The sequence below is a fragment of the Anopheles gambiae genome, chromosome 2 (genome assembly GCF_943734735.2).
Source record: "Anopheles gambiae chromosome 2, idAnoGambNW_F1_1, whole genome shotgun sequence".
Taxonomy (NCBI): Eukaryota; Metazoa; Arthropoda; class Insecta; order Diptera; family Culicidae; genus Anopheles; species Anopheles gambiae.
The window spans coordinates 31,943,802-31,957,255 of record NC_064601.1 but is presented as its reverse complement, the minus strand read 5'-3'; the positions used below and the strand labels follow the sequence as shown (position 1 = coordinate 31,957,255).

General features: G+C 43.6%; 1 protein-coding gene across 2 annotated transcripts in view; it reads left to right on the top strand.

Annotated features, from left to right (window-relative positions):
• The window catches only part of LOC1273746 (uncharacterized), a 166,432-nt gene that overhangs the window by 5,439 nt on the left and 147,539 nt on the right, over positions 1-13,454 (top strand). The window contains exon 2 of one of the 2 annotated variants that reach the window (XM_061646983.1): positions 6,466-7,447. In XM_061646983.1, coding sequence (XP_061502967.1) covers positions 7,267-7,447 — 181 coding nt within the window. In that variant the 5' untranslated portion in view covers positions 6,466-7,266. Of the gene's footprint in view, positions 1-5,975; positions 7,448-13,454 lie in introns of both variants that reach the window. The other variant, XM_061646982.1, reaches the window with a different exon arrangement.

Genomic DNA, 13,454 nt, shown 5'->3' with positions numbered 1-13,454 from the left:
TGCAAGTTGTGAAAGGTAGAGCCTAGACCAAACTTCGACCGAAGCGCTTCCGTGCGCTGGCAGCGACGCTACTTTAGAACATGATTATTTCGGGAAACAGCCGCAGCAAAATTATTGGCTGCATCGTTGGGTCTTTATCAAATCAGTTATTTAAACACAACATTACAAAGTGGTCGAAAAATACAATAATTTGTTAAAAGTTTCAGCCTCATTCCGGTTGGTTTGGGTATTTCGCGAGAAATGTTTTATTGACACTCTAAATGATTACCAAATAATGAAATGGATGGTTGTTCATTTCAATTAATTTATGTAATTGCAGTGCGGTTTGGGATGAGTTGTTATTATTTTTAAATATATTTTATTATCAGACTGTGACTATAGACATTGAAAGCAGACATGCTCTTTTAGTGATTAAGGTACTACAATCAATTGTAACAGTTTGATATGTAAATATTTTATTTATTTTATTTATTTATTTATTTATTTACATAACTGCTGCCTGAATTGAATTCTTAACAACATACCTATTAACTAAACTTTTTAAATATTTGCTCGGAGGATGGATCGGAAGGATGGTAAGGAGAGGTGATTAAATTTCAAACATAGGGGTCCTTTCCTTTTTAAGTTGGTAGGCTGAAATTTCATCCTGTCAGCTGTTTGCGTTGTATACTAGTTTTCGAGCAGCTATCAAAGTGGGTATAATATACAGATGAGCTTATCCCAAGGTGTATGAATGTAGAAGGCTGATTTTTATCGCGTCTGTTTTTGAATGAAGATTTCAAGAGTGTTTTGTGTATTCGTCAAGCCTCCAGAAAGCTTGTTTGAATTAAAATTTTCACCCATCATGTCAAAAAGTGATATTCAAATTTGGTTATAAAACATGCTATGAGACCACCTGGACTACATACACTTTGATTCTGGATTCCATCACCAGATCTCTTTAATGCACCTTGGGATAAATGTAAACACCACCTTGTTTTGCCATTTTTCGAGCAGGTACTCGAATCAAATTCTAGTTTTAAGGCTAGAAAAATCTAGACTGAAAATTACAGGCTAGTTTTGTGTGTGGTTTTGTATGGAGTGTTTACATGATTTCAGCCTCCAACTGTCAAACTCCATTCAAAAAACTAACTAGAATCGTGAAGGGCCCCATATTTGGTTTATTTGGCATGACTCCCCAATATGAGCACAATGAGCAAAGAAGCCATACTACCCATACCAGCGTTAATTTGCTATGTTGAGTATGTTGAAATATCCTAATGTTTGTCCTCTTAACACTGCACTAATCATTTAAAAAATATCTATTCGACCACATCTTACATCACTATTTTATGCATTTACGCTAGCTTCAAGCGCAAATATCACATATAAGCCCCAACTAGCATGAATAAATCATTTCGCCCACTGGTTTGTTTACCGATTTGCAATCTTTGCCGAACCATTCTGATTAAATTTCCACCTCCCAATGTAATTACTAGTCCGTTTTACAGCCGCAGGGGCTGACCGGAAACATTGCACCAACGTTCTGGAGCAAACAGATTAGCATCAGCTTTTTTACTATTTATCTTGCTCGACTAGTTACGATAACTACACCATTCATCGAATGAGCATTCTGCCTTGTTATCAAGCAGCCAGCAACCAAGCGAACAGGAAACGCTCGTACGGCCGGCAGCAACTGGCACAGCATCTTCGGCCGCAAGTATGTGAGGTGGCGAAAAATCGATAAAAAAACAGCCAATCGATTCTACGATGAGGACAGGAAGAAACGAAAATTTCATCCACATCCCGCGCCTCCCTCCCCCAGAAATGTGCTGTGTGTGCGCACAGCACAAACCACCACTGTGTCTTCACGCTAGTCTCCCTCTTTATCACTCTATCACTGCTCGCGGTGAGTTGACCCTCGGGTTTTGTCGCTGGTGGCGTCCCCACCATTTCCTAGGTTTTTCGTTTCGACTTCCATTTTCTTATTTTCGTCCTATTTTTCCGGCGAGGGAACTAGATTCTGCGCCACCACAGCCACACCTACCCTCCCCCCGGACGGGTTTTGATAATGCCACGGCAGAGCGAAATTTAATATCTCCCAAACGACAGCACAGTACCGTGCCTTTCCTTTTTCTTGGTTATCTTTTTTTTTATTATTATTTTGCTAACATTTTCACGCGATGTGTGGCGTACTCAAATTCCCATCGCTTCGCCGTGCTCTCTGTCTTTCGATTTTTAAGCATGTTCTTCGCTAACGGAACGGGAAAACGCCTTGGCACCTTTCTCTAAAGGACATCAGCGGTTTCCTGCTCCTTAGCCCCTTTTTTTCGCACTTGACTTTGGCACGAGCAAACCTCTGCTCTCACCCAACCGACGACTTGCTGCCGATCGCAACGCGCACAGAGAGTGGCTATAAAATGCGTACGCCGGCGAACCCTTGCAAACCGTAATAAGCAGCATTTTCACCACAAACCCTCCTTGCACACACATAGACACACACACACACGTGCCAATGTGTGCACAGCATGCATTTAGTTCGATACAGTCTCGGGGTGTATGGTGAAGGACAGAAAAAGCAGCAAATAGAAGGGGCCAAAACAGCAGGAGTGTCATGGAAAAGGAAGGTGTTTTTTTTTGCGGTGCTCCGTACCGTGCCGAGTGCGTTCGTTCTGTGCTGCTCGCTTCTTCCCTGCGCGAGGGTATGAAAATGGTTTGGTCGATTTTTCCTGCACGTGCCCCCCCCCCCCCTCCCCCTACTTTTGCTCAAGACACACCACACCACATCTCGTCCCGTAGCCGCCGTGAGCGAGCCGAGCCTGTGTAGACAAAGAGCGACTTTTGAATAAATGTTTCCGCTTTCTTTTCACGCGTCAAGTGCACAGAAGAAAGAAGGGAAAACTATGGGGGGGGGGGGGGGGGGGGTGAGGTAACGAACGGGACGAGGGTTGGAAGAATGAAACAAGCGCAAGAATTGGTGATAAAAACACATACACACACACGCATCGCGTCGGATAGGGTGTGAGGCACAGGAAATGGGAAAATCTGTAACATATGGTAGAAAAGACTTCCGTTCGCCCTGCGCGCCAAGGTGTGCGTGCTGTTCGTTTGATAGTAATAAAATGCTGAACTTGAAAATAGTATCAAATGGCACTGCCCCATACCCGTCTCCACCCACCCAGGAAGGATAATTTTAACAAGGAAATCAGCATGTAACGCAAGCAGGGAGGGAAAAGCGACATATATCGGCCCAGCAGAACAGCGACCTATAAAAACGCAAACCGAACGCGCATTTTCCCCCTCCGTTCCGTCCACCGAGGGTTTGCGGTTACGGTGCTCTGTTGTGCTGTGGTTTTGGGCTAGCAAAATGGAGGGGGAACGCTGTAGTACTTTGGCGTTGTTCACGATAATACCTCCTCGTCCTCGTGGAGCAGCGGGGAGTAAAACAAACAACGAACCCTTCGATATGCGTGGTGGTGGTGGTGGTGCTGCTACGGGACGCCGTGCAGGAAATGTATCCTGTGTCCTGCGTACCCGTACCTTCCGAGAATTTCGGCTCAACACCAGCTGGTTTGAAAAGCGAAACCAGCGGAAGAGTTCAACGATCTCGCACGGGGATGTTGAAAATCGAAACCAGTGCCAGTCAATATATCACCTCATTCACCTCATGCTCAAAAACCTTGGGCCAAAACATTGATCCTTGAGCGTGGCAGCGTACGGGCGGCCACGGATTGACTAACTCGAATTAGAGGAAATTATGTGCCGGTGTCGGTGGTAAGGAGCCACAGGACCGTAACAGCAGCACGCCAGCGTGCTTTTAACAGCGAATGGATTAAAGGACGTCGCACGGGTCGGGTGCGTACTCCAACATCAAAGGGTTCGTACGTTCGAACGAAAACCGGCGGTCGGGCTGTGGCTGTGTTCCACTCATCATTCCGTTACGTTTGCAAAACTGTGTGTGAATTTTCAAATCCACAGCTCCCCCAGCATTCCTATCGACTGTCCATCCACAGTTGGAGCGCTGCAGAGCGACGCCAGGCGAGCGTGCTCCTTTGAAAGTGGATCGATTTCCTGCCCCAAAGGATTCTATTATATATATATGTGTGTGTGTTTGTGTGTGTGCTTGTGCCTTATCGGAACTCGAAATAGCAGAAGGGCATCGCAGCGGGACAGATGATGTATCCGCTACACACAACCTTTTGCAGTGGATTTAATCCGTAGAAAGTGGGGGATACCCGGAGAGCATCATCTCTCGTTACCTCGTCCGGGCCCGGGAAGATGCTTTACTTAATTAAGTGATAACATCGGACGGGTAGTAATGTGATGCTGTGCGATGCTTTTCGAACGTTGGGTTTTGCGTCTGGAATTGCGTATTTATTAGTGCAAGCGTAACATTTCGGAAACACGAGCACGTATGAACAAAGAGGTTTGATGAAACGTTTGATGTGTGCATTCTTCAAACCGGATTTGGGGGTAAATGTTACAGTAAAACTTGGATTACCGGTGTGTTTCATAGAAGTGTACAACTGACGCAAAGTATCTATAAAAAGGGGGAAAAACTGCAAAATCTAATTTCAAAGAAAAAATTCTACATTCTTGAAATATGCACAAGGTTTCGGGCAATCATTTTGCTCAAATCTATCTCAGGGAGTCTTTTATTGGCCATCAATAATAAAGATTCATCAGAACCATGCACTATCGCGAACAAAACAGCTCCATTGAACAGCGCTTTATTTTTACCATGTCAGTTTCGAATGTAAACGTTGTTATTCACCGCGTGCTAGATGTCAATCCACATCAATTTGATATTTCATTTCCATTTTCATATTTTTTACATTTCTTCAGCAAGATTTTCAACACGACTCAAGCTGAATTGAGTTTGACAGTTCTTTGTTATGTGTTGAAAATCATGTGTGAAAACTGAAATTTTATTTTGAAGCAAATAAACCATTTGACAGCTGTTGAAAAGCATCTTGGATGTGGTGAATAATTATGTGCACGTTCAAAAGTGACTTGGGAAACCCTGTAAACATATTGAGAATCTGTCCATCTCTCCCAAATAAGGCAGTAATCCATTCAAAGATTGTGTTTAGTCAATTGTGTTTGATTTACATGTATCAATTTCAAAGCTAGAAACGATTAATGCCTCATTTCGTATCAAGAAAGTTATCAGGTGTTTACAACTGTTTCGTGGCCGTGGACTGCTGAATAATAAATGTCCTACAAAAGTCCGAACGAACTAGAAAACGTTTGTGCCCATCACAACTTTTAGACGACGCTCAACACGACTTTGGCCGCGCCAGTGACATATGTATGACGTGTTCATCTCACCCGCGCAGCTGCAAGCTCGCCGATTTTAAAGCATGTAAAGTTAATTAAATCATCCACCTATTGCCTGACCGTTCCCGACGCGGTAGGTAATAGACGAACTGTCACTGGAAAAGAATTTCCAGTTGTACCATGTACGCGGAGAGAAAAGTAATTAATAAAATTAAACCGTAAAATGCGCACATCTGTGTGTTGGTCGGTGTGTGTGTGTGCATGTCTGTCTGTGCTGTGGTGTAATGCTGTATAAAAATTCTTACACACACACACGTACGACCGCCCGACAACATACCGGGCACTGACCGTAAAATAATTCAAATTTGCGCCCCCCCCCCCCCGCCCACCCCCCCCCCCCCCCCCCATGTTCCATCCCCTAGTCGCGCGGGCTCCACAGTCCCAACTATGTACGTTTGTGGCAAGTGAATGAACCTCCCAAGCGTGGATGAAAGCAAGATGAAAACGCAAGTTCAAAGCAGACATGCAGTGGCAGGAAAACATACATCAATTTTGAACAAAAACAAAAAAAACCCAACCCCGGTACAAAGTTTTCATCCTCTCCTTTCCTAGAGCTAGAGCTCGGGGAACGGTGCGCCGAGCCCCCTGTGCGCAAGGAGGCAGCAACGTACTAATAATAATTAATATTTATTTGTTCTTCTGCTCGTTTCTTTCAGATCCATCCGCTCCGCTCCCGGTTATAAGGGTAGCAGCAGGGTAGTGGCATATAAGTGGCTCGCCGGGTTGTGGCACGATTTGCCTTTCCGGCGAACGCGAGGTACGGAACTAACCTGCGCCGCCCCCTTTCCTTTTGTGACGCAGACGCCTTTGCTTTCCACGTTTGCCAAGAATCTTTCGACGCTGTGCACGTTGGCGAAAGCCTGGGTCGTTGGAACGGAACCAACCGGCACCGCCGGTTGTTCCATGAACCGAATGTCCGGCCGGCGGATGATTCCCGGGTGCCACCAGAACTCACGCGTGTATGGTGTGTTAAGCGAAGTGTTTAAAGCGAAAGAGGAAAAAAAATGCACAAATTCTCTCATATCTCTATGTGTTATTGTATATGTGTGTGTATGTGGTTTATGTATTAGTCGAAAGGAGTATGTATGAGCATTGTAGTTTTATTTCGATTTTGTTTTCTTTCTTTTCTATCGGAAAATTATTCAGCGTTTCTGTAAACAGGGTGGTTTAGCTAGTTAGCAACGAATGGTGTGTGTGTGTGTGAGAGAGAGTGTTGTGCTAGTGTGGTTGTGTATATTTATATGAAGTTCATAGAATTTGTGAATCCTGTTCGATACACGAATACAGTGAGTTGTTTCAGCGAGCGGCGCAATCGGAGCCGTTGAGCGCGCTGAGTGAGTGAGTTGCGCGAGCGGCAAGCGATGAGCGTTCGATGCCGGTGAAAAATCCCTCAAGCCTAGTGAGATTGTAGTGCAAAGCGTACCAGAAAAGAGCGCCTGAGTTAGTGTGTGCGCGTGTGTGTGTGCTGCAAGAGTGGCTGCCAACGGATGGCAAGTGTGATGGTGATGGCCATCGCGAAAGCATCTCTAGCCGCGGCAAGATGAAGCATTCGGCCGTGATCGTTTCGCACATTCGACCGGTGGCGCCGTAATGGTCGCTAGTGAAGTGTGAAATAGTGCTAAAATTGTGGTGTATTAGTAATACGTGGCACCCGTAGCGATTAGTAGTAGTAGTAGCAGCAGCAGCAGCAGCAGCAGCAACAGCAGTTTGGCACTACCTACCTCTTCCATTGCCGCGTGTCCCCAAACCACTACCTACCAACGTGTCCGCAAACCGATCCCGTCAGCCGGTGCATTCTTTCCTCCCAACTTCAACCTCCTCTCCTCTCACCTCACTCTTCCCCCTCTCCCATCCCCTTCGTAACATACAGCCGTGCATAGGTCATGGTTATCCGATGTGCATTCAATTAAAATTTAAATGAGCATTTGGTGATGTCATTACGTTCGGATGATAATGAACAGGATTATATTCGGGGTGTTTCTCATCCTCACCTGCCGGCCCCCGTCCGCACCAAGGGCCCCGCTAGCGGACCACCAGCAACAGCGGCCAGCGTCCGGCTACGGCACAGCAGCACCGGGAGGAGCGGGTGGCGGCATCGTCGCCGTCCAGGCGACTCCACTTGGACAAGGTTAGTAGACACGGAACGGAACACTCGTTTGGACTCGGCCGCGTACTGGCCGCGTGTCGGAACGGAGCTGCGCGTTAAATCACTAGCCAAATTGATTCATTTCATTTGTTCAGAACATCCGGACGGTTTCGCAGGGTTGCGCTTATTTTTGGTGGGTGGTTGGGTTTTAATTTCAGCGTGCGTGGGAAGAAATAATATTAGAAGTGATGCGAGCCATTATTGCACCCGTTTGTTCGGATAAATTGGCGTGTGGGAAGTCGCACGAATCCCGTCGATTAGAGGCGGACTAGTGTTACGGCAGACATTCTTTGGGTGGGGGAGATGGAAGCGCTGTGTAAAGAGGAGATAGTTAGCAACACAAAACGAAGCATGTTACAGTACAGGTCAGTGAACCTATTGATCCTTTAATTTCGGTTGAAATTTGGTTTTTGAAGTTGATTGAACAAATACAAGGGACATTCGGAGTTCGTCTGATGGTTATATAGTTAAGTTGAAACTGAGACACACAGACACACACTTGTTGGGTTTGTTATTTATCTTGTGTTGATCTGCTTTGCCCTCATGGGTTGAAGCACTAATGTACTTTGGTTATTGTTGAATGGCAGGTCAACCATAACCCATATCATCCCTCGGTCGGTTCATTAATGATTTTAATCTTTAAAGGAATAAAACACATACACTTTCCTTCACGAATTTTAACTCACGTACAATTATTATTTTAACTGGTTCCGAAAACCATACCGGCCTTGGATCCTGCTTATAACGCTTATCGGCTCTACAACTGATTCCGAACTCATATTAGTCATAGATCTGGTCCTGAACACATACCAGTCCTATAACTGTGCCCAAATTCATACCGGTCCTGAACAAAAATTCATCCTGGAACTGATTCCGAACCCTTAGCGGCCCCGGTACTGTCCACAATTCCGTTCCGGCTTTTAACTGAGACCAAATCCAAGAGCGAACCTAGAACTGATTCCAAACCTAAATCCTAAACTCACTCCGATTGTAAATAATGTAAGACAATCAATTTAAGTTTGAACAAATCAATTCCAGCTACAAAATTATTCCTGATAACAAAATACAATAAGAAATTAAAAAAAAAACAACACAAAATAATGTAACAAAATTACAAAAGATGGTTTGTAATGGTTGAAATGAGAAGGTACTATTACCTATAGCAGAGGGAGCAGTTTTGCTAGAAATTTGAAGCATAAAGTAAAAAACCTGTAAGTGTTAGCGCATTCATATGTTAATTTTTTTAAGGATAATCCAAAGAATTCAAGCTTGCAAGGTGGAACTGTCATTTGTGAATAAGCTAGAATGCTACAAAACACGCAGGAATGAAGGAATAAGCATGGATATGTTTGCATTTTTACGAGTGCTCTTCAAATCCTGCTTCAAATCATTGCAACTTCCAATGCTGTATTGATGTATTGTATGCAATGGTGTATTCATTAACTGCACCGTTCCAATGAGTGCATCATTGTGAAAAGCATACTCATATAATCATAACTGATACAATCCTCCATCGGGATGGGTATGGATGCTGTGGCGTGCTGGCGCATTATTCGATGCGTTCGTCAGGTTCGTTGAATTAGTTGCCACGGAATTGGCACTAATGTTGCATCCCCTCGGAGAATATCAACCCGATACCGATGAGAACATACACCAATGCTGGCACAAAGACGCGTGAAGGTGTGACATTCATTTGTATCTATATTCTCCCATTCGCTTTGCTTGACTGCACAACTCAACCAAGCGTTGCCTTTTTGCATCGTATTGTCGGAGGAAAAAGCGCAAGCGCTAGTTGTTAATATGGAATCCGAAACGATTGCACTTGATCGCACATTGACTGACAAAACATTAGGTCACCAGGGAGAGAGAAAGAGAGGTATTAAAGCGGAAGAAAACGATTGAAAGCAAATGTGCCATGGGAAAATTGTAAACAAAAACACACACCTTTGACAATATGGCACTTCTTCTCATTCGCTTTGCATCGATTGCAGGTGGCTTTCAGGTGCATCGGTTGGTAATACTGTTTGCGCTTTCTGTTTGTGTTTACGTGTGCGCACACATCACCTGGAGTTAGCAATGTGTTAATTGGTAGGCTTGGATTGGAGATTTATAGAAAAGAAAAAAATGAACAACACTTATAGCGATGCTGACTCGGAACATGCGCGCGGGTTACCCGTTTTATCTCATATCCTCTGTAATGCTACGTTCCCTCTGGGAGCGCAAAATTGAAATCAAATAAAGACACAAATTTTTACTTGTTTCGGGCATATGTGACAGCGGCCATGATGGTCTCTAGGGGATGAAATCGCAAGCGGTGGCCGATGGCGCTGGCGTGCATGATGCAATTTGCACTTTGACACACGGCGCACGGAACGCGTGGCTGAGCTGATTGAATTAAGTGCAGAAACTCGGTGACCCGATTTTAATAGCAACAGAGCACTCTCACACATACACACCCACACACACACACACACATACGTGAAGTGGCGAATGGACGGCTTGTCTGATTCTATTGCGGTTCAATCAAGTGACCGATTTTAATGATTCATTTTTCTGTGTCCTGCCTTTGATTTTTCTGGGGCTGCTTTGCGCTTGTTGCATATATCCTATCCAAACGTCAAGCGGTGGTTGCATTGATATTGATGTGCGTGTATGTGTGTGTATGTGTGTCTGTGTGTCTGTGTGTGTGAGAGAGAAAAATTTAGCTTTGCTTTGCACGCTTGAAGCCTCACATTAGTGCTACACAAGGATGTATTGGAAATGATTTATTGAATTCCCTTCTTTATGATCGTTCGCTGTATTATCTATTCATTGGAAGCAAACAGCGAAGGCAATTATTGTTGTGTGATGAGCACTTTTGTACGTGATTCATTAGAAAAAAGGGTTTGGTTGTTGTTTGAACTTCTTACCGAGCTGTAATTGATTTGCAGGAAGAGTAATGATGCACGAACGTGTCTAATTTTTGCCAAAGAATATTGAAATTTCAATTTGCTTGCCAAGTTTACGTTCTGATACTAATTCACACACCAAGGATGTGCAATTTAATGCAGCTTATTCAGAACACATCCATTTCTTGGTAGTTTGTTCTAGTTTTGTGTAACATATGTGGTCATTAAAATATGCTATGCAAAGTTTTAAACAATGCACCCAGTATTACAACTATATCATTACGATTATGTGCAGCTTAGCATCCGGACGAGGCGTTTTTTGACGCATTGGCAGTGAAAATTCAATTATCTGCTCTGATTAATAATTCAACAATTTCGATTTCACGGCGGTTGCGATGGCAGCGGCAGCTACACTAACCAGCAGCACCACCATCAACCAGCACTGCAGTTGTTTGAAACCGCGCGCGGGTTGATGTTTGTTACACTAATCCTATCAGCGTTGCCTGAGCGATATTCAATTTCGAACTGCTTGGCTTGCAGTGACCAGCAGTGGCCTTCTCCCGGGAACGCTACTCAATACCGGACGTTCCTGGTGAGGACATTCGCGTCGAACAATGTTCTATAAAGTGAGTTAATTGAAACATGGAGCAAGCAAACATACACACACACACACACACATTGCAGGTTTGTCGCACAACACAACGGCGTTAGCGCAGCTCCGAGGGGTTTCGGTCCGGTCAGCATGATTGCAGAATGTGCAGAACAACGAGTATCGTGGGATGTTCACCAAGCCTTGGGGCCCGGTGAGAAATCAACAAGCATTACGTGTTTGTGTCTGTGTGTTTCTGTGTTGAGTCTGAGCCTTATTGTACCTTCCGGAGTGGTTTGATGCGAATGCTGCAAATGACGGTGCCTAAAGCGGATCCATGCGTTGCGATGGCTTACAAACAAGCTGGGACACGGTGCATTGGGCCGTGTCTGTTGTCAGTTGTCAGAATAAAGGTCGATTGCGCAACATCGATTTGTGTGGTGTTTTTGTTCCCATACTGTTTAACGCTATCGGCAATAGAGAGGAACATATCGTTGACCGTTTTGAAGCATTATTGGAGTTGTGCGGAATAAAACGGGAGCCTTAACTTGTAACATGAATGAAGCTTTTTCCTGATGAATGTTTTTTCTGTGATGTCTGGAAAATTAAAGTGTCACATTTTAATTTTAACGACCTTTTATTTTGTTAGAGATGATTCGATTCAGCAAATGTCATGAGAATTACGTGATAATCACCACCGAAAACAATGAACATGTCAGTGGTAGTTTGATGTTAGTTGCTGATACTCAATGGTCGCAAAAACTGTTTAAGTATCACCTCTGATCATCACAGTAGATCTCGTGACGCTGACATTATTTTGTTTCACTCGAAATTTGTCATGCCAGTGACATTTTGCAGAACTGATCACAGTAAACAAAAAGTCATGACAAAGTAACTGACCAAGCCTTGGTTTTCTAAAATGTCACCAAGCACGTATTGGACACACCAACTGTTTGAGGCTCACCTCTGATTATCACAATTGAGTATGTGACACTGAAATTAAAGTGGATTTGGTCGTGATTTCCTACAACTTGCCAATGTTTCCTTATTACATGTTCAAGTAGATGGTATGAGGAAAAGAAAAGAAAATTGCACTATTATTCGAATAACTTTTTTGCGTAATTATGCGTACAGGAGCCAACGTTGTTGTTTAATAATAGGTGTCACACCAAACGTGTAAACAGACTTACTTTTTTGCCTTTCTCCACAAACGTAAGCCAATAGTATCAACAAATAAAAAAGCTACAAATAAAACCCTCAGTGTGTAGGTTTCGATGCCGCTGTGCACTCCAAATTCTGTTATTGGGGGCCTTCACGATTCTAGTTAGTTTTTTGAATGGAGTTTGACAGTTGGAGGCTGAAATCATGTAAACACTCCATACAAAACCACACTAAAAAACTAGCCTGCAATTTTCAGTCTAGATTATTCTAGCCTCAAAGCTAGAATTAGATTCGAGTACCTGCTCGAAAACACGGGTTTGTTTACATTTATCCCAAGGTGCATTAAAGAGTTCTGGTGATGGAATCCAGAATCAAAGTGCATGTAGTCCAGGTGGTCTCATAGCATGTTTTATAACCAAATTTGAATATCACTTTTTGACAGGATGGGTGAAAACTTTTGTTCAAACAAGCTTTCTGGCGGCTTGACGAATACAAAAAACACTCTTATAATCTTCATTCAGAAACAGAAACAGATAAAAATCAGTCTTCTAAATGCATACACCTTGGGATAAGCTCACCTATATATTATACTCACTTAGATAGCTGCTCGAAAACTGATATACAATGCAAAAAGCTGACAGTCTGAAATTTCAGCCTACGAGCTTAAAACGGAAAGGCCCTCAGTAGCGATTTTACCATGATTGCTGCTCAAACCCTACGCTATAATTAGCTAAAAAAACGTTGGGCCAGTTTCGTTTTTAATTTGATTATTACACCGTTTGATTCAATTTACCTACCAACAGCAATGCCCCTCCCGGTATGCGTTGGACTGTGCACAACCGGTTGCGAAACAATCAGAAGCGTGTTAGCAAGAGGCGTCGCGAACGTTTCGACTTTATAATTACCCGTTTCCCGTTTGCTGAATAGTTCTACTCGAACGGCACTCCGAATGTTGCAGTGAAAATGAAATCTAACATTTTGCCAATACACATCGAGTGGCATGCATGACCGATTGTGCTAAAATCCAATTCCACTGTTGGAAACTCCCCTTCCAGAATCCTTAATTTGCGCGCACTAAAACACTTCCTGTGGCAGTTTCGCGCCCTCGGTCGTGTGTGTGAACTATACGTTCAAAGAGCATGTGAACAAGTTTAAACCCTTTTTTTTTACCAATTGCTACTGTAGCCAATTGCTGCAAAAAAAGTAAAACACACACACACGTAAATAAAAAATAACCTCTCGAAAACGAAGCGAACGGGCAACAACTAACTATTGAACCAATTGACTGGGCGTTGATTTGTTCGCTTCATTGTTTCGATTTGCTCAACACGGTCATCCATTTTAAAGGAGT